The sequence below is a fragment of the Myotis lucifugus genome, unplaced genomic scaffold (genome assembly GCF_000147115.1).
Source record: "Myotis lucifugus unplaced genomic scaffold, Myoluc2.0 scaffold_83, whole genome shotgun sequence".
Taxonomy (NCBI): Eukaryota; Metazoa; Chordata; class Mammalia; order Chiroptera; family Vespertilionidae; genus Myotis; species Myotis lucifugus.
The window spans coordinates 4813998-4835761 of NW_005871131.1; the positions used below are offsets into that span (position 1 = coordinate 4813998).

Here is a 21764-nt window from a genome sequence, read left to right on the forward strand (position 1 = left end):
ATTAACTTACAAAATTAGATATACTGTGTTTTACTTTTAGCTCTTTTGGAAGAAGAAAGAAAAGCCTATCGAAATCAAATTGAGGAATCCACTAAACAAATACAGGTTCTTCAAGGTATGGACATTCCAAGGGTATTTGAGATCGTTTTTAGTGATTCACAGGGATTGGAAACTAAGAGTGCAGAGCATTCCCTTTGTTCTTCCCTAGAATCTGAGACTATAACTGGGTGAGCTCCCTCCCTCTCTCCCTCCCTCCTCCCCTCCCTCCCTTTTTCTTTCCCTCTCTCCCTCCCCCCTTCCTTCTCTCCCTTTCTCCTTTCCTTTCTTTCTATATAAAGGAAGATTCCCCTGTACTCAAACAATAGACACTTGGGTTGGAAGAGCAAGGGTGAAGGTGAGGATTTGGAAAGGTGGTCACTTTCTGAGTTATTGCAGTGAGTTACTACAGAGAGAGCCTTCAGATAGGAAATCAGTTTGAGCTGCTCTGTGCATTAGCACTTTTAGCTTATGTTGCTAATGTTCATAACACACTTGTCATTGCAACAAAAATTATATACCACACGAAACAGAATAATGGTCCCAACACTGCCTTCAGTGGTAAAGACTGCTCTTCATAGCCCCCATTTAGTGGGCTATCACGGAGTCATTGCAGAAATGAGCAGAAAGACCTCTGCCTGTCACGAGTTTTCTTTGAACTACAGCTCCTGGTACTGTGAGGCTATAATTGCGAGATACCCCAAGCGAGATCTTTCTTTTCTATGCTGTTGTAAGATTCCTAAGCAAGATTAATTTGCCTTCATTATCAAACTAAAAATTTGATGTTATTTAAATTTTTAGTTTGCGAGATAGGGTGAGAAGAAATTAGACAATCTCACTTCAGAAGAAATGGGGAGCCATGGTATGAGGCCTGTGATATTTGTCCTAAAATATCCCAGAGAAAAGCCAGTCTTTGGGTTTTCTTTTGAGTGGGATATTTGAGCTATTAAAATTTTTAAATTTTATTATGGTCAAATTAGAATTTCTGGTATAGGTTGTATATCATTTTAAGTTGAAAACTTTTTAAGCCCTTATTATAGTTTAATGCTATTATTCATTAGTTTATATAAATGTTATTTGAATCTATATTGCCATCCTGTATTGTACATGGGCAATTTTCTGTGACAGTTCTGTGACTTAGTGCTGCCTTTTGTCTTTAAAGATGCCTTACATAAGCATCAATGAGTGCCCCCTAGTGCCAGCATGTATATTTCAGGACTTAACCCACAAATCCATGGTCATACCATCACTGGCCATTGTGTCTTTTCAGGTTTTGAACCTGTTACCTCTCAGTGTTTCCTGCACACTTAAAAGGCCTAATATTTTCTTTAATATTTATTTATGGAGCAACCTCCTCCTCCTCTCCCGCCTTAAATCCTCTTGATTATTTTAATTATTCTTTTCTTTTGTCAAAGGAACTTTTTTTACCTATAATTTTCTTGTGTTATAGTAACCAAAACTAGTATGCTAGTCCTAAACAAAGTGTTATTTCATATAAATTATTTCCAGTTCCATCATCAGGGCATAAGACCAGATCTTTTAAAAATGTACCTCTTTGAATGGGGACATCTGTAATAGTGTCAACAATAAAAATAAAGTTTAAAAATTAGGCAGTATTCATTAATTTTATTAATTCTTGATTGTTTGCTAGTATTGGGGATAGAACATGCATGGGATGTATAGTCTAGTGAAAAGATAAACAACAAACAAATATATAATGTGATATCCAAAAAGGGCAGGGTAAATAGCTAGAGAATGACAGATAAGATTTTTTAGGTAAGTCATCAGAGAAGGCTTCTTTAAGGAATTGACATTTGAACAGAAAATTGAATCAAGAACATCAAAGATTTTTCTAATGTTTACCAGTTGATCAAGCATTCTCTATCTAGGAATTCACCCTAAGCAGTATTGTTTAGAATAATTAAAAACTAAACAGTCTACAATTTCTAAAATAAAGGATCCGCCAAAAAAAAGTTACATCATAACTATTTTGTTGTTAAGAGATGTTCATCACTAGCAGGATAGAGAGCACTACACATATTTTTATCCTTCCCTATTTTGTCTTCTACGTGTATAGATGCATAGAAAATACCCAGAAGAATAAGTCCAAATGTTAGAAGCAATTTTCTCTGTGTGGAGGAAATAAAGATTAATTTGTTTGTTTGTTTTCTCTGTGTGTTTCTGTATTTTGATATTTTCTACATTAAACATAGATTGTTTGTACAGTCTAATCAAAAACAACAAACAGCTGTGATAGCTTGGGCTGTGTAGTGACTACAGTCCCATATGGGCTGTTCTTTTATTCCTAATTGCTGTGGACTAAGAAAATGATAGATAAATATACTTTTATAGCCCAACTGCAGAGGTTACACATCAATATTGAGAATCTCCGGGAGGAGAAGGACAGTGAAATCACAAGCACTCGAGATGAACTGCTTAGTGCCCGAGATGAAATTTTGCTTCTTCATCAAGCAGCAGAAAAGGCTGCCTCTGAGCGGGACACTGACATTGCTTCTTTGCAAGAAGAGCTTAAGAAGGTGCGAGGTGAGCTTGAGAGGTGGCGGAAAGCAGCGTCTGAATATGAGAAAGAAATCACGAGTCTGCAAAACAGTTTTCAGCTTCGATGTCAACAGTGTGAGGACCAGCAGAGAGAGGAAGCAACAAGGCTACAAGGTGGATAAGTGTATTTTACATAAGCTCTAACCTCTTGACAATGATAACCATATAACTTATAAAAATTAACAACCCAGGCTCTTCTTCTTTTTGATAGCAATTGATTATACAAAGCAATGTCTTATAGTAGGGCTATAAAAACTTCAGGTCTGCAAGTTCTAGAATAAGCTAAATGTTTTATAATTTTATATTTTATTTAAATACTGTTAAAAATTATTTGTCTTATAAAAGTCAAGTGGGGAGGGGGATTACAAAAGTTCAAAGTGATGGGGCTTCTCGTGAGGTATAGATGCAGAGTAATAGGAATCTAAGAATAGCCATGTAAAATCTACATGTTTTTAAAGGGGGGAAAGTATGTTGTTCTCTGAAATTTTTCACCTTTTTTTCTCTTAATTATGGAAGTTATGTTCCTATGTTAATGAATATGTTTTGGGATTCTTTTAGGTGAACTAGAGAAGTTGAGAAAGGAATGGAAATTATTGGAAACTGAATGCCATTCTCTAAAAAAGGAAAATGTTTTGCTATCATCAGAACTGCAGCGGCAAGAAAAAGAATTGCACAAGTATGCAAGAACTCTTTTTAGCTTTGAAATATTTCTTTATCTTACATTTTAATTTAAAGTTAATTTAATTTTGATACTTAAATATTTTTGGAGCAAAATGTTCAGCCAGTCTCATTTTGGCTGTTTGGCAGGTTAACCATGCTACATGACTACTTCAGCATTTTTTTTTCTACCACCACCATCATGATACACATTCTTTCCTTTTGGTGTACTCATGGAATATAGGTTCATTAAATGCTCCCTCCCCCCAAAAATATTCCTAAATGAACAGCAAAGATCTTTAATTAGTGATTGAATTTGTCCTATAAGCTAAATGATAATAAATTTCAAATACAAGTTTGCTTTCCTTTCACGCCAGTGATCCCTTCTTTTACAATAAGGATGATATGACCATGACAAAGAATTTATACAATTAAAAGACACAAATTCAGCTTCTGGACTTCAAACAGGGTTACATAAAGAGTAATAATATATAAGATCAATAATTCTCTAATCAGTTAAATCTTTCTAGCATCCAGTACCTTAAATGCAAACCAATCAATGCAGTAGATTTACTTCAACAGATTAGTGGAGTCCTGTTTTCCCACGGGGATTTGAACTCTGCAAACGTTTGTTACAGAGTTCAAAATTTTTTTTTTCTTAAAAATTTGATCTGTTCTATATTTTTATTTAAACAGCATTTGTACTCTTATTCAGAATATGAAAGTAGTACCTGTTTATTATTAAAGCTACTTTTAATCCACCTCCTTCTCCCCAGTACACCAAAATGGAAGTCATTATTCTTGCTAGCCTTGTGGTTACCTTCCTCAAGAGCATTAAGGTTAGCAAAAAGTCAGTGATCACCCTAGCTGGTTTGGCTCAGTGAATAGGGCTTCAGCCTTTGGACTGAAGAGTCCAGGGTTCAATTCCAGTCAAGGTTACCTTGGTCTTAGGCTCGATCCCCAACCTTGGTCAGGGCACATGTGGGAGGCAACCAACTGATCACATGGATGTTTCTCTCTCTATGTCTCTCTTCCTCTCTCTAAAAATCAATGGAAAAAAATATCAGGTAAGGATTTTAACAAAAAAAGAAAAAAGGGCCCAGCTGGCGTGGCTCAGTGGTTGAACTTCTACCCATGAACCAGGAGGTCGACAGTTTGATTCCTGGTCAGGGCACATGCCCGGGTTAGGGGCTCAATCCCCAGTAGGGGCGTGCAGGAAGTAGCTGATCCATGTTCTCTCTCATTAATGTTTCAATTTTTTGTTGCTTGTTTGTTTAAAGGAAAGTGTGTGTATGTGTGTGTGTTTAATATATTTTTGTTGATTTCAGAGAGGAATAGAGAGGGAAAAAGAGATAGAAACATCACTGATGAGAGAGTCATTGATTGGCAGCCTCCTGCACGTCCTGGTGCCCCACAACGGGGATTGAGCCCACAGCCTAGGCATGTGCCCTGACTGGGAATTGAACTGTGACCTCCTGGTTCATAGGTCGATGCTCAACCACCGAGCCATGCTGGCTGGGCTGTCATTGATGTTTCTATCTCTCTATCCTCCCTTTCTCTCTCTCTCTAAATCAATAAAAACATTATATACTATATAATAAAAGCCTAACATACTAAGTGTCCAACCGTTTGTTCGACCATTCGACCAGTCACTATGATGTGTACTGACCACCAGGGGGCAGACACTCCGACTGGTAGATTAGCTTGCTGCTGGGGTCCAGTCGATCAGGACTGGGCGAGATGGGCTAGACACGCCCTGGAGCCCTCCCATGGTCCCTCCCCGGCCCTGATCATGCACCAGTGGGGTCCCTCAGCCTGGCTCTCGCAGTCCGGGACCCCTCAGGGGATGTCTGCTGAGGGATCCTTAGCGCTCCCCCTGTGGGAGTGCACTGACCACCAGGGGGCAGCTCCTGCATTGAGCATCTGCCTCCGGTGGTCAGTGCGCGTCATAGCAACTGGTCATTCCACCGTTTGGTCGATTTGCATATTAGGGTTTTATTATATAGGATAGTACCTCAGTTACATCCTGAGTCTTATGACTCATCCTGAGAGGCATAAACTGTAATTTTTAAGACCTTATCCTCCTTTAGCTGTTTCATTTATATATGAGAACCAAATGATCTCTTTAACTGATTTGAGAGAGAGAAAGAAAGAGAAATATCGATTTGTTGTTCCACTTATTTATACATTCTTTGGTTGATTCATGTATCTGCCCTGACTGGAGATTGAACCCACAGCATTGGTGTATTGGGATGATGCTCTAACTAAGCAAACCAGCCAGGTCCTGGAAGCCAAATTCTTTAACACAACTACACTATTCAGGTCTTTTGTTCTTTGTTGTCTGTGATGTAAAAGAATTTCTTTTTATGCCTATAAAACTGTTTTCCTAGTGTGTAAATTGTGGTTGTTTTTTTAAATCAAGTTTTAAAATTTAGTAATCATAGAATTTAAGCCAGAAAACAGCCTCAGAAATTGAGTTCCGTGGAGGGCACTGAGACTCTCCTTGTGTTATCTGTGTCTGTATAACATGGTGCCGGCACAGATCTGAGAGCTCAGGAAATGCTTACTGAGAGCTCAGAGAATGGTATTATACCAGTTAAGTGACTTGCTTAACATCCCACAACCAAATAGGGGCCCCAGCCTCCTGGTTCTTTGTCCTATGCTTTTCCCCATTTTGGTGTGTCTTCTCATTTGAGTAGGTTTATCTTTACTTGAATTGGCAGTGACTTCTAAACTGTGAGTTTCTATCCCCCATCCTATTTGTCAAGTACTTATAATAAATAGTTGAAGCACATGCTATTCTTTCCTGTAGAAGACCTACACTGAATCTTTTTATGATAGGTAATATAATGTGATATAACAAAATATAGTCACCTTCTACTTCTACTTTTAAATTTCAACCTTTATGTATATCTGATTATCTGCAAATAGGACACAGCTTTAAACTTACTTGCATTCTTTAGTGTTTTGACACTTTTTACTTATTGAAACTCTTATTTTTTATATACTTTTCTTTTCTCTGAAATCCACTCCATCCCTCCTAGAGAAATGTTTAAGGAATTGGACTTCCTGCTGTGTCTAGTTTCTACATGAATAACTCTGTGAATATTTATCTTACAGTTCTCAGAAGCAGAGTTTAGAGCTTACCAGTGATCTTGGCATCCTTCAGATGACGAGGAAAGAGCTTGAGAATCAGATGGGATCCTTGAAAGAACAGCATCTTCGGGATTCAACTGATTTAAAAACTCTTCTCAGTAAGGCTGAAAACCAAGCAAAGGATGTACAGAAAGAGGTAAAGCGGAAAGACATTATAAGCCCCATTATGGTTGGACTTACAGCCAAAAGCAAATCAGATATTCATGCTAGTTAGAAATCAAGTTACGTTACCTGTCACGAAGTTGATACTTGGAATATCTCTGCTTGGTGATTTCTAGCTGTGTATCATGGTCCATATATAGAGAATTTATATTTAGGCCAAACCATTAAAAAATATAAATATATAAAATTACATTAAAATTTTTTCTGTACCAGTTAGTTGACCTATATGAAAAGCCCTTTGTACCAAATCACTTAACCCTCTCAAAGACAGTATCTTACTTAGAATACTTTGGAAAATGCTCAGCTGTTGTGGCTCAGTGGTTGAGAGTCAGCCTATGAACCAGGAGGTCACAGTTCGATTCTCAGTCAGGACACATGCCTGGGTTGTGGGCTCAATCCTCCACCCAGTGTGGGGCGTGCAGGAGGCAGCCGATCAATGATTCTCCCTCATCATTGGTGTTTCTATCGCTCTCCTCCTCTCCCTTCCTCTCTGAAATCAATAAAAATATATTTTAAAAAAAAAAAAAGAAAGAATACTTTGGAAAATAAAGTGAGGCCACACCATAATGCTATTTAAACCCCTCAGGTGAAACTGGCCTGAAAAGTTGCTTAAAATTCACCTAATAGCCAGCCAGCCAAATACATATTCTATGACCTTTTACTTTCTTCCCACAACCCCCATCTCATTTTCCCCTTCTTCACAAATATGCATGCTCCTGTTTCATGTCATTTTGCTTAAAACCTTGACTTGGTGGATTTTTTTTAAAAATCATGTTAAAAATGGTGAAGGTTGACTTTGGAGCAGAGACCCCACCCAGCCTCTTCTGAGCAAAGACTTGAAGTTGACAATGCAGCAGTAAGAGCTGTGTTCAGTCCTACTGGCCTTGCACTCCTGGCCTGCATTGCCTCCTGACCAGCTCTGGGCATGGAGAAGCCTAGTGCATTTTGATCTACTTACTGGTAGGGCCCACCCCAGCTGTAGACTCTGTTAAACAAAGGATTTGTTATAAATAGAAGGAAGTTGAAGACAGTTCTCTGTCTTTAATAACGAATTTTCCCAAAATTGTTTTTAGAAAATCTGTTTAATCAATGCAGTTTTCCTTTGCACTTTCCTTTCCTTGTAGTATCTTGAACTTGGAAATGATTATTGTTCTGTCTTCATGTTTGTTCCTAAAGGAAAAAAAAACACCTGTAACAGTATATGTGGCCATATTGATTTTGTAATATGTTCATTTTTATCCTCTTGCTAAGGATATGTGTTTGGGGAGAAATCTCATTTTATTTAGTTGGAACACAAATTTTGTGCCAAAGTAAATACCCAAGTATTTAATACTGTAAGCACTTTGTGTTCTTCCAGTCCATATGTCATAATTCTTTCAAAATCTGGGAAGAATGCTGTGGTTGGAAGACGATTCTGTTGTATGTTACTATGAATGCATTACCGTTTTGTTGCATTATTTGTTTGCCTGTTTTTGGTTACCAAGCCATCAGTGCAAAATGCTTTAACTGTTTCCATAAATTGCAGTGGCATGTTGTCACAGCATCTAAATTGTTGATAGCCTTTGGATTGCATTAAATGCAGCATATTTAAAAATATGTCTGATCTTGTCAATATGTTTCTTTTTTGTTTTCTTGTTCAGTGTTTTCCATTGTGAAATGATATGTAGTCATCACACTTCTTTGTAATGTAAATTTGCTTCTCTTTCTGTTTGTTCTGATGTCAACTATTGGGTACTAGTCTGTAACTAAACTGTTCTTTACTGAGGTTCTTATATCTGTGTAATCCGTTGCAAATGAATTACTACCTTTTATTAATGCACATATATTCTTCCCTTTCAGTATTCCCCTTTGTTCTCCTTTCTCTCCTAGAATCATTCGTAGTATCATCATTATGTATCTTGAGCACTGTAAAAGGCTAAAATATTATCAGCTAATAAGCAAGGGTATTTAAGAAGAAAACCAAAAGTGTTGGTAATATTGTGTGGTATTTCCCTTTTAATCAGAACTGAGCTCATTTCTCACCTCTGAGTTAGAAAGCAAGATAGAGCAAAAGTGATATTCAAGCAAGATAGGAAACTAAGATTGCAGAAGGTGACCTTTGTTCCAACAATTAAACTTTTACATGTGGCAGCTTTTATTTGAATATTTAACAAAGAAAAAATACATGAGAACAGTACATTTTACCCTCAGTATTAAGAGAAAAATAATAGTATAGCATCTTTATATTTGACTTTAAAAAGCATCTACATATTTTAATTTAGTAGGAATATCTATGCATTTATAATACATTGAATATACAAGTCACCTTGCAAAGACTAACTCAGCGAAATTGTTTGGCCTCACCATCTTGTTCTGAGGCCAGAGTTCTTCCCACCCCTCTCACATGCTGAAGGTAAATAGCCGATCTTCCGACTGAGCTGCCTTCCTGTCTTTCAGCTTCCAACTCCTGGAACGGAGAAATGGCTAAGTGCTTTGGTATGAATGGCAGGCTGGATGTCAAATGGTGGAAAGGGAAAGTAAGGGGAAATTTAGGTCAGCAAAGCACTTTTCGTTTCTGCTCTATTACTCACTGTTAAGAATCAGATCATTGAGAATTGATTATGTTCTAAGGCACACAGACTAGTCTAGGTACACTGAATTTGCCTTGGCAGCCTACCCATAACCTTCTACCTTCTGGAAGGAAGTCCACAGACCCCACACAAAAAAGCTATCATGAAGTCCATGAATCTTACTCCTTAATTCACTCTCTGGTATATTATCTGGACTTGTTCTGGGGACTTTGGTAGGTAATAAGGCGCCCCTTTCATATTTTACCTCCTTCTCTGTACACATATCTTTCTCCCCAATTTCTAGTGACTTTTCTGCTGACCCTAAGACCCTTACCCCCACCTCTTCTGACTAATGTTTTTATACATTTTTACCCTTCTTAGTTCTTTACCTTTTGGGATGCATAATGATAAACTCCAAGGTAATTGCATTATTCAGAAGCACCATATCAAGGTGTATCCTTTATTGAGGAATTTCTAGGATATAGGCAGAAAGGGTTAGAAACTTTCCAGCTTCATGGTCTATGTTTAGGGAAGAGGAGAAACCTTCCCAGTATGGCAGACCCATGGTATATTTATTTTATACTCAGCCCTTGTCTTTCTTTCTTCCACAATCTTCAGAGATGGCAGCGGAGGCCGAGACAAAGGCACAGCCAGCAGCAGAACAGTCTTTGCTCTTTGACTGGGAGCCCAGCTTGCATGTAAGATGCAATATCTAGAAGTGGAACCAGTCTAGAATTCCTGCCTCCCGGGGCATTTAAGTAGGGGCACACCATACTGCATTTCCCATTAACCTCACCTGTGTTTTTGAGGGCTAGCTAGTGCATCTGAAAATTATATACTGTGAACTGTTTTTCAGAGCAGGAAGTAGTTTGTGTCACTTTTCTATAGACATTTTTCTATAATGTCTATCAGAAACACATTTTTAAAAATTACTTTTAATTGGTGCTTATAAGTTTAAGTTGAGAGATAGAAATGTCCCTACTCATAGTCATTGGTACCTTAGACCAGTGGTCGCCAACCTTTCGGACCTCACGGACCACCGGTGGTCTGTGGACCACCGGTTGGCGACCGCTGCCTTAGACACATTTCTTTGCTTTATTTGCCTAGAAATTCATTTATCTGGAACATTTTCATAACCTGTGATGCTGGATTAAAGGAGGACTAATGGGAATTAATACTTTCTACTTCGCGACTAAACTAGCTTGGTTGATATTGCTTACCAGGATATAAACTCATACTTTCTAACCTTGCCATTTAATTAAGCTATGGAGTTTTTCTTCACTTGTTTTCTTTTGCTCAGTTTGAAATTTTATTTTTCTCCTCTAACTCACTTAGTGGAAAAAGTGACCCTTTATATTAGAAACAGATGACACACTAGTGACTTCTCTTCATTTTTTTTTAACTTCAGAGCCAGAAAATTCTTACATAGAATCAAGTTAATATTAAAGACTTCTTATTATTAGTGTAAATGATTCTTAAAACAAAAAGGCTTGACTTTGGTGTTGCAGGTGACTAAATAGGGTCTGGTATATAAGCCTGACTGGCTAGAACATAACTTCATACCCATTTAAGTTGAGTCTGCACACTCTTTTTTCTTTGCCTTTAGTATGAAAAGACACAGACTGTACTCTCAGAACTGAAGTTGAAGTTTGAAATGACTGAGCAGGAAAAACAATCAATCACAGATGAGCTCAAACAATGTAAAGACAACCTGAAGCTGCTCCGAGAAAAAGGAAATAATGTAAGTCTTTGCAAACCTGGCTTAGCTTTGATTGAGAGGCAGGTGAGAGCCCTGAAATCGATTCTTCAGAGGATTTTATTACTGATTTGAGAAACTAAGGCCTATAATACACATGAACTAAGCTTTTCGTTATGAAATGCCATGATGGAATCATTGTGTTGTCAAAATTTTTAGTTAAGAATTTGCTCCTTTAACCTGTACCCCTAGAAGAGCCTGAGGACTGCCTGGACCAAGAGCCTTGTTTGCAAGAGAATAATTACCTAAGAACTGTCAGCTTTTCCCTGATGAATCTGAACTTCTGTCCCACTTTCTGGCTCTTTTTTTTCCTGGCTGGGAAATGAAGCCTTGTACCACCAGAGTCCCACCTAAGAAAGAGTAGTTCATGTTGACTTCTTAGCATTTGGCTGTATCCAAAAATGGAAACTTTATTATGGCTTTTATTTTATACTAAGAATTTTCTCACTAAGGCACGTTCGTAAAAAACGTAGTGTCTTTTTGGCCTCCCATAAATGTTAGGAAATATTAAAGAGTTTCTGTAGGGCTATGTGTGTGCATGTGTGTGTGCGTGCAAGTGTGAAGTTGGAATGTTTTAGTATAAACTGGGTTTAATAATATTAATTTGTTTTTCATTTGCTAGAAAGGCAGATGGTCTTTAAAAAGATGTGGTACTAAATAAATGTTGTGTTCCATGTTTTGGTGATCATTGCCTTTGTGGGACCTAACTGATGGATGATGTTCAGTGTGGTTGGATGTGCTGTGACTTACTTCAGACCTTTGCCATGGCTTGGACACTGCGGGAGACACACACTTCCTGCAGAGGAAGGCACTTTGCTTAACTCGCAGCACAGTGCAAAAGAGTGGTGTTGCATGGCTGTCACAGAATGCTCATGAGTTGTGTCCAGCTGTCCTTCCTTTGCCAAAGAAAGTCTTAGTTTTTTAGAAAATAAAGGCATGTGGCTTAGTTAGAAGACTTTTAGAAGTTAATGAATGGGGTCTGGAGGCTGTATGCTAAGCAAAAATAGAGTGCATTTATTTTGAAAATATAGATTACAGAACTCTTCTAAAATCAGATCATAATGGTTTGATTCCAAGTTTGATTACTCCTGTCTTTTATGTTAATTCATATCCTTCTGAGTATGGAATTTCAGTCTACCTTCTACTAAATTAACCTATGAAGACATCTAGCATAATCAGAATGGATTCCCTGCACCATTTAGAGCCTTTTCTAAAGTAACATTATTATTATTTGCAGTTGCACAAATAATTTACCTTAAGGGTAAATTTCCTTTTATTTCTAATATGGACGTGTGGTACTAAAATGTTACTCTGTAATAACACTCATTGTGGTAATTTCCTCCGAATTTAATAATTGTTTATATTTGGTAATATAACCCAAAGCCCTGAGACTTAGCTGCCTGTCTTCATATACCAAATGATTATCATACATTATGTCAGCTCTCTTACTTGGTTTAGAAAACACACACCATAGGGCATTTATTTTTAAGCTTTAAAGCAACAGCAAAAGAGTTTTGGTTTTTTAAAGAAAGGTTTTGATGGAGAGATCAAATAAATTTTAGCCGTTTCCAATATACTCATGTCAAATAATGGATTCCAAGTATGAAGCAAAAATAACGTACTGTCAAGCAGAGCATCAGTTGTTGAGGTATTGTCCTTGCTCTGTCTTAACATACTGCCTTTCATTAGGATGTTAGGGACACCCACATTGCCCATTCCTCCAGCTGTTCCTATTAGGCTGTAGTTTGTCAGCTTACATACCACAGTCCATCATTCTGGATTGTATTAGATGTCTTTAAAATGTTTGAATCAGTGCAAAACCTGAGTGCTAATACTTCTATTACCTCAGTCTTTCTACCCTTCCTCCCACCCCCTTGGGGTCTAAATCATCTTATCTGATTTTTTATAGCATAAAATGATTTTAATATCCCTTCCCTTCTTTAGCCTTCCATATTACAACCCGTCCCAGCCGTATTCATCGGCCTATTCCTGGCTTTCCTGTTTTGGTGTTTCGGTCCATTGTGGTAGAGAAAGGTACAAGCACTACTGTTGAGTCCTTGTCTGTTTGTCCCCGTCACCTGTTTGTACCATATTTGTAATATAGTGCATGGCAAAACCACACGGGTATTTTGTTACCTGAAGCAAACCCTTCATTTAGTATGCCATGTATTGTGTCATTTGAATGAACTGAACAACCAACTAATCATGTAACATTTTGTCTTGTTTCCTTTGTAGTAATGCTAACAATGAATTAATTCCAACCTAACCAGTTGTTAATATTCTGCCTTTAACTGAGTCTTTGTCTCTAGCAAACTGGAGTAAGCTATGAATTTCTGCAATATTAGTACCCTTTTCCAATTACATTTTTAATCAAATTTTAATGAGAAATGAAGAGTTTGCCTCTTTGAAGTTTTCAGCCAGCTTTCTTACCCCTCTTCCCTTCCCTCTTCTTTTCCATAGTGTAGAGTTTCTTTCTTTCAATCCTTGCCTATATTTACACAATGGCTATGAAGATGAAAAAGGATGAGATTAACATAATGGACCATTGGCTCACAATCTCAGCCTCAATGTGCATTTACTTAGGAGAGTAAATTTATCCCATATCTTTCTGAGCCCTGATCTGCAACATTAGAATATTTCCGTAAAAGCCAACTTTCTTAATAAAAACACTAATAAAAATAAAGCTATCAACCAAAAGCAAGTTGATATTATAAAGCCCTCTGAAAATTAACAGGGAACAGCCCATCCATGTTTGCCTCCAACAGGCATGCATGTTAGTAGATCATATGAGATGATCACATGACATTATTACACTGGACATGGTCTTTACCAAAAGTATCAGATAGGCAGAGTCCCTAAGTAACACTTCCCCATCTTGAACCCCATCTGATTTTGTCTTATGTGGTTTCAAATTCGAGCATCAAAGCTTAGACCATTTTCTTTCAATCACCTTACTGACCAGCCTTTTGTATAAAACTACCCTACTATGTGAGTCTGGTTTTTATCAAGAAATAAACACTTTAGGCAGAAACATACTCCAGGCATCTGTGTACATCAGTTAGTTGTAATATATGGGTACTGGAGTAAATAAAGCAGGCTGAGCCCAGAGGGTTTCTTAGAAGTCACTGTTGGGTTTTAGCTGTAACAAAACTGAAAACTGCCCAGGACTTGCCTGAGATGTATCGAGACACAGTGGTCCTCTAAAAGAGTTCCTGCTGTTAGGGCTCTTCTCACACCTGCTCTCCCGCACCTTTATTTCCTTTCTTTTTAAAATGTTTTCTTATGCAAAGATAAGGTTTTTCTAATAGTCAAGTATTCAGGACTCTCTGGAAACCAAGGGGTTAATATGTATGAAAAGAGGGGAGAATGTGATACTGACTCTTGGTTTCTTTCCACACAGAAACCCTGGCCCTGGATGCCCATGTTGGCTGCCCTGGTTGCAGTAACAGCCATTGTGCTGTACGTGCCAGGTCTGGCCAGAGCTTCTCCATGAGAGCGTTTCTTGAGTCCGTACACCGTCCTCCCTCTAGAAGCTGGCATCACACTCATGCTGGGGACAAACAGAACCATTTTCTTCCTTTTTACCTCTTAAAACAGCAGACAGAAGTGCAAGAATACAGCTGTAGGGTCATTGCTTTAAATTATATAAAATGTATCTGTCTATAAAGAGAATATAAAATTGTGACTTTATTGTAAGCAATAACTTGCTTGCAATTTTTCATGTAATTTTTAAATTAGTATGTTGGGGTTCTGAATATTATGGTGGCCTAAAGTAGGCTTCTTGGTACACCAGATTATTTATAACATTAAATTTATGGGTATTTTACTCTGAATTCTAAAGGCCAGATAATTCATTTTTCTGATTCGTTAATTACCCAAACCAAACAACCGATGTATACATGGGAAGAGAGGCCCTGTGTGCTCAGTGCCTATCAGTTTGAAATATATACACATATATATATTTTTTACATATTTACACCATTTTTACTTGTTATAAAACCACTGAGCTATTGGGAACAAGACTTAAAGACAACTCTTTGTGTGGATTTTTTTGTTTAAGGAGAAATAATGCACTTGGAAAGTATTCTACTCTAGTGATACTTTGGGCAATATGTGCACGCTTGTTCAGCCTTAATGTGACTTGACGATGTGGAGGACATCAACTTTGAAAAACTTTCCATGAGAGTATTTTCTCGAACAAACTAAAGAATTTCTCGAAGCAAAAACATAGTAATTATATAATTTCAGTGCAGTAAACCAAACTTTTGAGTCAATTGGAATGTAATTTATTAAACCTCATGTATTTAAAGAGATATTTTCTTTAAAGCCAAGTTACTTTTTCATATACAGCATTTTAGGAAGCATGATTTTTTTTTCTATCATCTCTTCCTCCAAAGCATGTTTAATTGAAGAAAGAATTAATTTCTCTTTAGATAAGCTTTTACTGACTTAATTTGATTATGGTATTTCAAAGCTAATTCATGTTTGAAGTATACTGTTATTACCTACCAACAGATTTCCTGGTTGGGTATGCAAATGGTTATTTTCTTTTGTTAATTGGTATGTTCTGTTAATGAGAGCACTATTCCCAAGATTAATAGCGTTCCAGGCTCAGTGAAGCACCTAAACACTGCTTGATATTATAAATTTAAAACACAGAGATGGTTTTGTGCAGCACCACAGTCATGTCAATAAAGTTTATTTAGATCATAGAATATCCTAAAGTATCACATAGTTAAATTTTTCAGTCAATGAAGGCCAGGAGGCAATGTCAGTGAACTGGCTTGAATGTTCTGTGGCAATCCACAGGCCTAGCCAAATATTGAAATAGAAGTTTAGGATATAATTTGCCTTGTGATGTTTGGCAGTCATTTTTTGTACTTTAAAGGTTATGTTTTAAGCTATTCGGGATTGGCTGTTGGGAGGATCACTAGATTTATGGAGGAATTAGTCACAGATGACTTGTAGGAAATACTGTCACACATAGTTCATTTCATCATTTTCTGTTGCAGGAAGCCACTCCACCACAGAATGCTAATATGCCAGTGGTACCCAGTACCTCTTGTATATAGGTTATTGCAAATATTGTTCTGAAATGCTTAACTTCAGAATTACATTTTTTAAAGTAAATAATTGTTTTAAATCTATTTTGTAAAGATATAAAGTACAATAGAATTTCTGGAGTACAGATTAAACTATTTGCACTAACACACGTGATGTGCATGATTTAATAAAATAACTTTACTCCCTATGCATTTTTGAGTTGGATATCATTGAAATTCTTAGTGCTGACTCTACTATTGGATTGTTAATAAGTCTTTTCTTAAAATGACTCTTTGTGCAACACATATGTTTGGTGTTCTTCAGGGTTTAAAAGAAAACACTGAGCTGTTTCCTCCAGGTTTTATTAGCCTTTTATTTAACATAGTGCTTTAATTTTTTTTCTCTTTTACTATGGTTATTGTTAAAACATGGCTCACTTGCCAGACAAGTCTCTCTAAATGTAAAGTCCAGTATCAATATTTACTTTATTTAAATTGAATAAATGAGGTTTTGTAGTTACTGCCAGTTTTTCTTAAGAATATAAATGAGCCTATTCATAAGCAATACCTCCAGCTTTGTTTAGTTCACTTCCAGGTTAAATAAAGAGTATGATTATTCACTGGTAGTGATAGAGCCATTAAGAAATTTTAGTCGTAGTCGTTAAGAATTGAGCAGCCTATAATGATACATTAAAGAATTACACAAAGGCGCTACGTGGCTGGGTCAGAAAATGAAAAGAACGTGGGGGTTTGAAGCTAAACAGAACCCAACTGGCATCCTGACTCTGCCTTTTGTCAGCTGTGTTGCCTTGGGCAAATCATTTATATTCTCTGAGCCTCCACTTCCTCCTTTATAAAATGGAGAGAATAGCATCTATATTTTTAGTGGTGGTATGAAAATTAAGAAGATAATGTATGTGAACTGTCATTTGAGTGCCAAATGAGTGTTTAGAGAATGTCATACTAGAAAAAATACTGCAATTATTTTAGTTAGGTGAACCATTACAGCTGTTTAAAGTGGATTGGCTCAAATGTTGAGATTTTCTGTGTGTGAATGAGGTATAACTGCAAAGTAATGAATCTGAAGAAAGCATCTTCACCAAGCTCTGTCCCCTTCATAGTTGTGTCTGGAAGTAATATGCTTAGTTTGATAATGAGCCTGTTGTGACCGCCTTCAGAACTACTTTGAGTGGAATGTGAAAACAAGTCACAGTGCTGAATAGTAGAGGCTTCCAACCAAAACTAGTATTGATTGCCTCACTTGATCTCTCACTTTAATCACCAAACTTGACCCCCAGGAACTTTTAGCTGCTTCCAGTGATTGTATCTACTATCAAAAAGATGGAAATCTGGCCCCTAGCCAGTTTGGCTCAGCAGATAGACTGAAAGGTCCCAGGTTTGATTCCAGTCAAGAGCACATACCTCGGTTGCAGGCTCCCATCCCTGGTTGGGACGTGCGGGAGGCAACCCAATCAATATGGCTCTCTCACATTGGTGTTTCTATCTTCCACTCTCTCTAAAAATCAATGGGAAAAATGTCCTCAGGTGAGGATTAAAAAAAAAAAGATAAAGATAATAAATGTAACAAGTTAAACACAGACACACACAAAGATGGAAATCTACTAAAGAGAAAAAAAACTGCATACAAAACAGCTGTCTTAAAAATGTACAGCCTTGCTCAAAAAAATTCACTTCTGGAAAATTTTTCTGAAACATAATTAAACATAATTGTGCGCACAAAAATTTAACTACCATTTAGTATAGGATTTTTTTGGTAATAGTGATGGGTAACATGGGTCATTGGTTAAGTTAATATTGCCATTCTACACATTACTCTGCTTGCAAAGGATGTGAAGAGAGAAAGGTTACCAGGGTAGAATAATCCTGGTTTTATAAAGAAATAATGCAGACATACAGGATATGTTTCCAGCAGGAGGACTCAGAAAGATTTATACCCAGGCCACAGTAGTGCTTCTCTCTCTATGGTCATAGGTCAATTCTTTTCTCCTTTTATGATTTCTAATTTATTTTAATATATGTTGCTTTTTTAAATTTTTAAAAAGTTTTTTGATTTTGCTTTGAATTAGAAACAAAAAGAATTTTTCAGGATTCCAAATTGGTTTCCATGATTAAATGAGTAAGTAACTTGTCGAAGTATCTATATTTATTTTTTTAATATATATTTTTTTTAATATATTTTATTGATTTTTTTATAGAGAGGAAGGGAGATGGATAGAGTTAGAAACATCAATGAGAGAGAAACATCAATCAGCTGCCTCCTGCACACTCCCCACTGGGGATGTGCCCAAAACCAAGGTACATGCCCTTGACCGGACTCGAACCTGGGACCCTTGATTCCGCAGGCTGAGGCTCTATCCACTGAGCCAAACCGGTTAGGGCATTTTTTTAATATATTTTTATTGATTTCAGAGAGGAAGGGAGAGGGAGAGAGAAATAGAAACATCAATGATGAGAGAGAATCATTGTTCTGCTGCGTCCTACATGCCCCACAGTGGGGATTGAGCCCGCAACCCGGGTATGTGCCCTGACCAGGAATTGAACTGTGACCTCCTAGTTCATAGATCGATGCTCAACCACTGAGCCACACTGGCCAAAGTATCTACATTTAAAGAGGCTAGTGTTCATTTGCACTTACGAATTCTGGTGTGTTCATTTAAAAATCAGTCTTATAATTTGAAACCTGGTTTGTATACATGTACATAGAATGTTGGGGGAGGTCTTAGCAATCCATTCTCACCTTTTTGCCAATCGGGGTGAAAGTTCAGATAATTTTTTACTCAAAGTCAGAATGATACTTATAAAGTTGAGAAGTAAGATAATTATTTTTTTGCTACTCCACATTGTCTCCAAGCTTCAATGGTTTTATATCCATTTACTTAGCAAATAATATTGTCTAATGGGAGACACTGTACCAGGTCCTGGCAATACTCAGTCCCTGTTGAGAGGGGATACAGGCAAGGAAGCTGGCAGTTACAACAGAGTGAACTAGGCGACACAGGAGCCTGTGGAACCATGGAAGAGGCTGTATTCTTTCTCACCTTCAACCACCCCATCATCCAAGCCAGAGATGCTTGGCTGCAGAGCCAGAGGTGAGTTTTCCTTCTCCTTAGTCTGGGGAACAGGACGGGTTTCTCTCTCTCTTTTAATTTTTTTTTTAATTAATGTATTGATTGGTTTTAGAGAGAGAGGGAGGAGAAGAGAGAGAGGAACATTGATTTGTTGTTCCAGTTATTTATGGATTCCATGGTTGGTTCTTACATGTGCCCTGAAGGGGGATCAAACCCGAAACCTAGGGGTTTCAGGACGATGCTCTAGCCAACTGAGCTACCCTGCTTATTTTTAATTTAAATAAGTTTATTTAAACAACAAGACATTTGACTTAAGGGAAAACTATCTAGAACTCTTTTAGAGTAATTTGTTCCTACTTAAGGACAGATTGTTCTACATGTAACAGCTATGTACAAAAAAGTTATAAAATTGTCCTTGATTTTGCAATAAGTGAAAACATTAAAATTTTCCAAAGGTATGCAAGGATTTTTATGTTTGTTTGTTTGTTTTTGTTATTAAACAATGAGAGCAAAATAACTTACTGGACTATAAGCTGAATGAGCTGCTAATGGAGAAGGGGAGTATTTTCACAGAACCAGTGTTTTTCCCCATCCCATCTCCATTTGATGTCTATCAAAACATTCCATTAGCACCCAGCCAGTGTGGCTCAGTGGTTGAGCATCAACCTAGGAACCAGTAGATCATAGTTCAATTCCCAGTCAGGGCACATACCCCAGTGGTGCACTTGAGCTCCAGTAGGGGACGTGCGGGAGGCAGCCAATTGATGGTTCTCTCTCATTGATGTTTCTATCTCCCTCTCCCTTCCTCTCTCTGAAATCAATAAAAACATTTTTTTTAAAAAGAGTTAAAAAAAAAAAAAACAACCCCACATACCATTGGCCATTTAGTTTTAAAAATGCAAATGTTTGTGCACATACATCAGTTACTTTATTTCCAGTAAAGGAATGGGAAAGGGGAAAATGAAAAAAGAGAAAACTATATTGTAATAGGATGCGATGGAACCAAACTCCTTGCAGTTTTATTACTCCACAAGTTCTGGAGTAAAGTAGCAATTCCCCTTTTAGCAGACGCCTCCCATCTGCTGCAGGAACACATCACTTGTACCTTCACCTCCATGTCCGAGTGTGCAGTGTCTGTTTCATCGATTGGCTGCCCGTCAAATCGGAATCGCATCTCGCTCATTGACAAACCCTGTTGTCCACAATAGGCTTTCATTAGTTTGCTAAGGGGTGTGTGCCTCTTAATCGTAAACTGCACCCCAGAGCCATCCTGCCCCGCCACCTTCAACCCAGTATGATTGCTGTTCTCAATCTTGATGAGTCTCCTCAGCTGCCGCTTCACAGATGAGGTGCCAAGTCCGCACCAAACAAGCACATAAGCAGCACCAGGAGCTGCAGATGGAGGTGGCCAGGACTGGTTTCTCTTGAAGTACCTGGTTTTGCAAATGATTGAGATCTGAGGTTGATTTTCCTAGAAAAGGCATTGTGATTGGGAAGCCAATCATGAGAATTCTTTTAAAAGATATTAGCTTGTAAGAACATGTAATAAATAACTTGAAAATGCAACGGGTATTTAATTTTAAAGCGTGCCTTTAACATTTATGTAAAACGTTTTTTGTACTCCTTCAATTGAAACTAATCTGGCCACTGGATAAAGCTAGCAATAAAACTACTGGTCCGCAATGTGTTAAGAAACAAAAGACTCAGAACCTTTGACCCTCTCCCTTATCTGCCTAAAGGAATTAAGATTTAAAAAACCTGCTTCAGGCCCTGACCAGTGTGGCTCAGCTGATGCACTGAGAGGTCCCAGGTTGGATTCCAGGTCAGGGCACATGCCCAGGTTGCTTTCTGGATCCCAGTAGGGGGTGTGCAGGAAGCAGCTGATCCATGTCTCTCTCTCTCTCTCTCTCTCTCTCTGTCTCTCTCTCTGTCTCTCTCTCTCCTTCCCTCCCTCCCTCCCTCCCTCTCTCTCTTTCTCTCTCTTCCTCTTTTTAAAATCAATAAAAACATGTTTAAAAAAATAAAAGCCTGCTTCAGGAAGGGAGCCTTAGCATATTTACCCTGACATGTCTGAATTGAGTGTGGCGGACAGGGAGAAATCTAGCAAAGCTTGTTTGTCGGACTCCCCTCTGTGTCCCATTGTTTCTGGCACATTTGTTGCCCACATGTTTGCTCTCTCTCATCCACCAGTGAGTTGCCCACTTTCCCTCTGAAGTCCCAGACCCCTGCCCCCCTTCTTAGTCCAGATGGCATAGAAGACTCGACTGCCCAATGCGACCTCGGGTCTCATTCTTAGGAAACCCCTGCATGTACATATGTAATAAATTTTAAACATTTTCTGTTCATCTGTCTCATGTTAATTTATTAGCCCAGCCAGAAGAACTTAGAAAGGTGGGAGAGAAATTATTTTTGTGTCCCCACACCTTGTGTCATTTATATTGATTCCGAATGAGTTATAGAAAGTCCAAAACAAGGAAATGCATTTCTTTGGATGAATTATCAAGTTTGTGTATCCTCAAGATAGCTGTCATACCTACAATTTACATTTAGAAGTGTTTTTGCTTTTTGGTTTTGGTTCCTCTTCACCAGAGGATATTTTTTCACTGCTTTTTAGAAAGTGGAAGGAAGGGGGGAGTGAGGGGAGGAGGTTGGAGAGAGAAAAAGATAGATGTGAGAGGGACACATCAACCAGTTGTCTCCCACATGAGCCCAGACCAGGGGCTTGGGGTGAACCCACAACCAAGGTATGTACCCTTGA

General features: G+C 37.9%; 1 protein-coding gene and 1 long non-coding RNA gene across 22 annotated transcripts in view; both read left to right on the top strand.

Moving 5' to 3' along the window:
• Positions 1-16130, top strand: part of SLMAP (sarcolemma associated protein) — a 156152-nt gene extending 140022 nt beyond the window's left edge. For 17 of the 21 annotated variants that reach the window (XM_006090892.3, XM_006090879.3, XM_006090884.3 and 14 more), the window contains 6 exons: positions 41-115; positions 2389-2709; positions 3154-3271; positions 6373-6544; positions 10726-10860; positions 14276-16130. In XM_006090892.3, coding sequence (XP_006090954.1) covers positions 41-115; positions 2389-2709; positions 3154-3271; positions 6373-6544; positions 10726-10860; positions 14276-14368 — 914 coding nt within the window. In that variant the 3' untranslated portion in view covers positions 14369-16130. Of the gene's footprint in view, positions 1-40; positions 116-2388; positions 2710-3153; positions 3272-6372; positions 6545-10725; positions 10861-12819; positions 12910-14275 lie in introns of all 21 variants that reach the window. The other 4 variants (XM_006090881.3, XM_006090885.3, XM_023755736.1 and 1 more) reach the window with 3 other exon arrangements.
• A 2291-nt stretch (positions 16131-18421) lies between these two features.
• LOC111826475 lies at positions 18422-21349 on the top strand. The gene is made up of 2 exons (XR_002829810.1): positions 18422-19027; positions 21034-21349. It is a non-coding gene; the product is annotated as an uncharacterized LOC111826475 (long non-coding RNA).
• Positions 21350-21764: the final 415 nt, after the last annotated feature.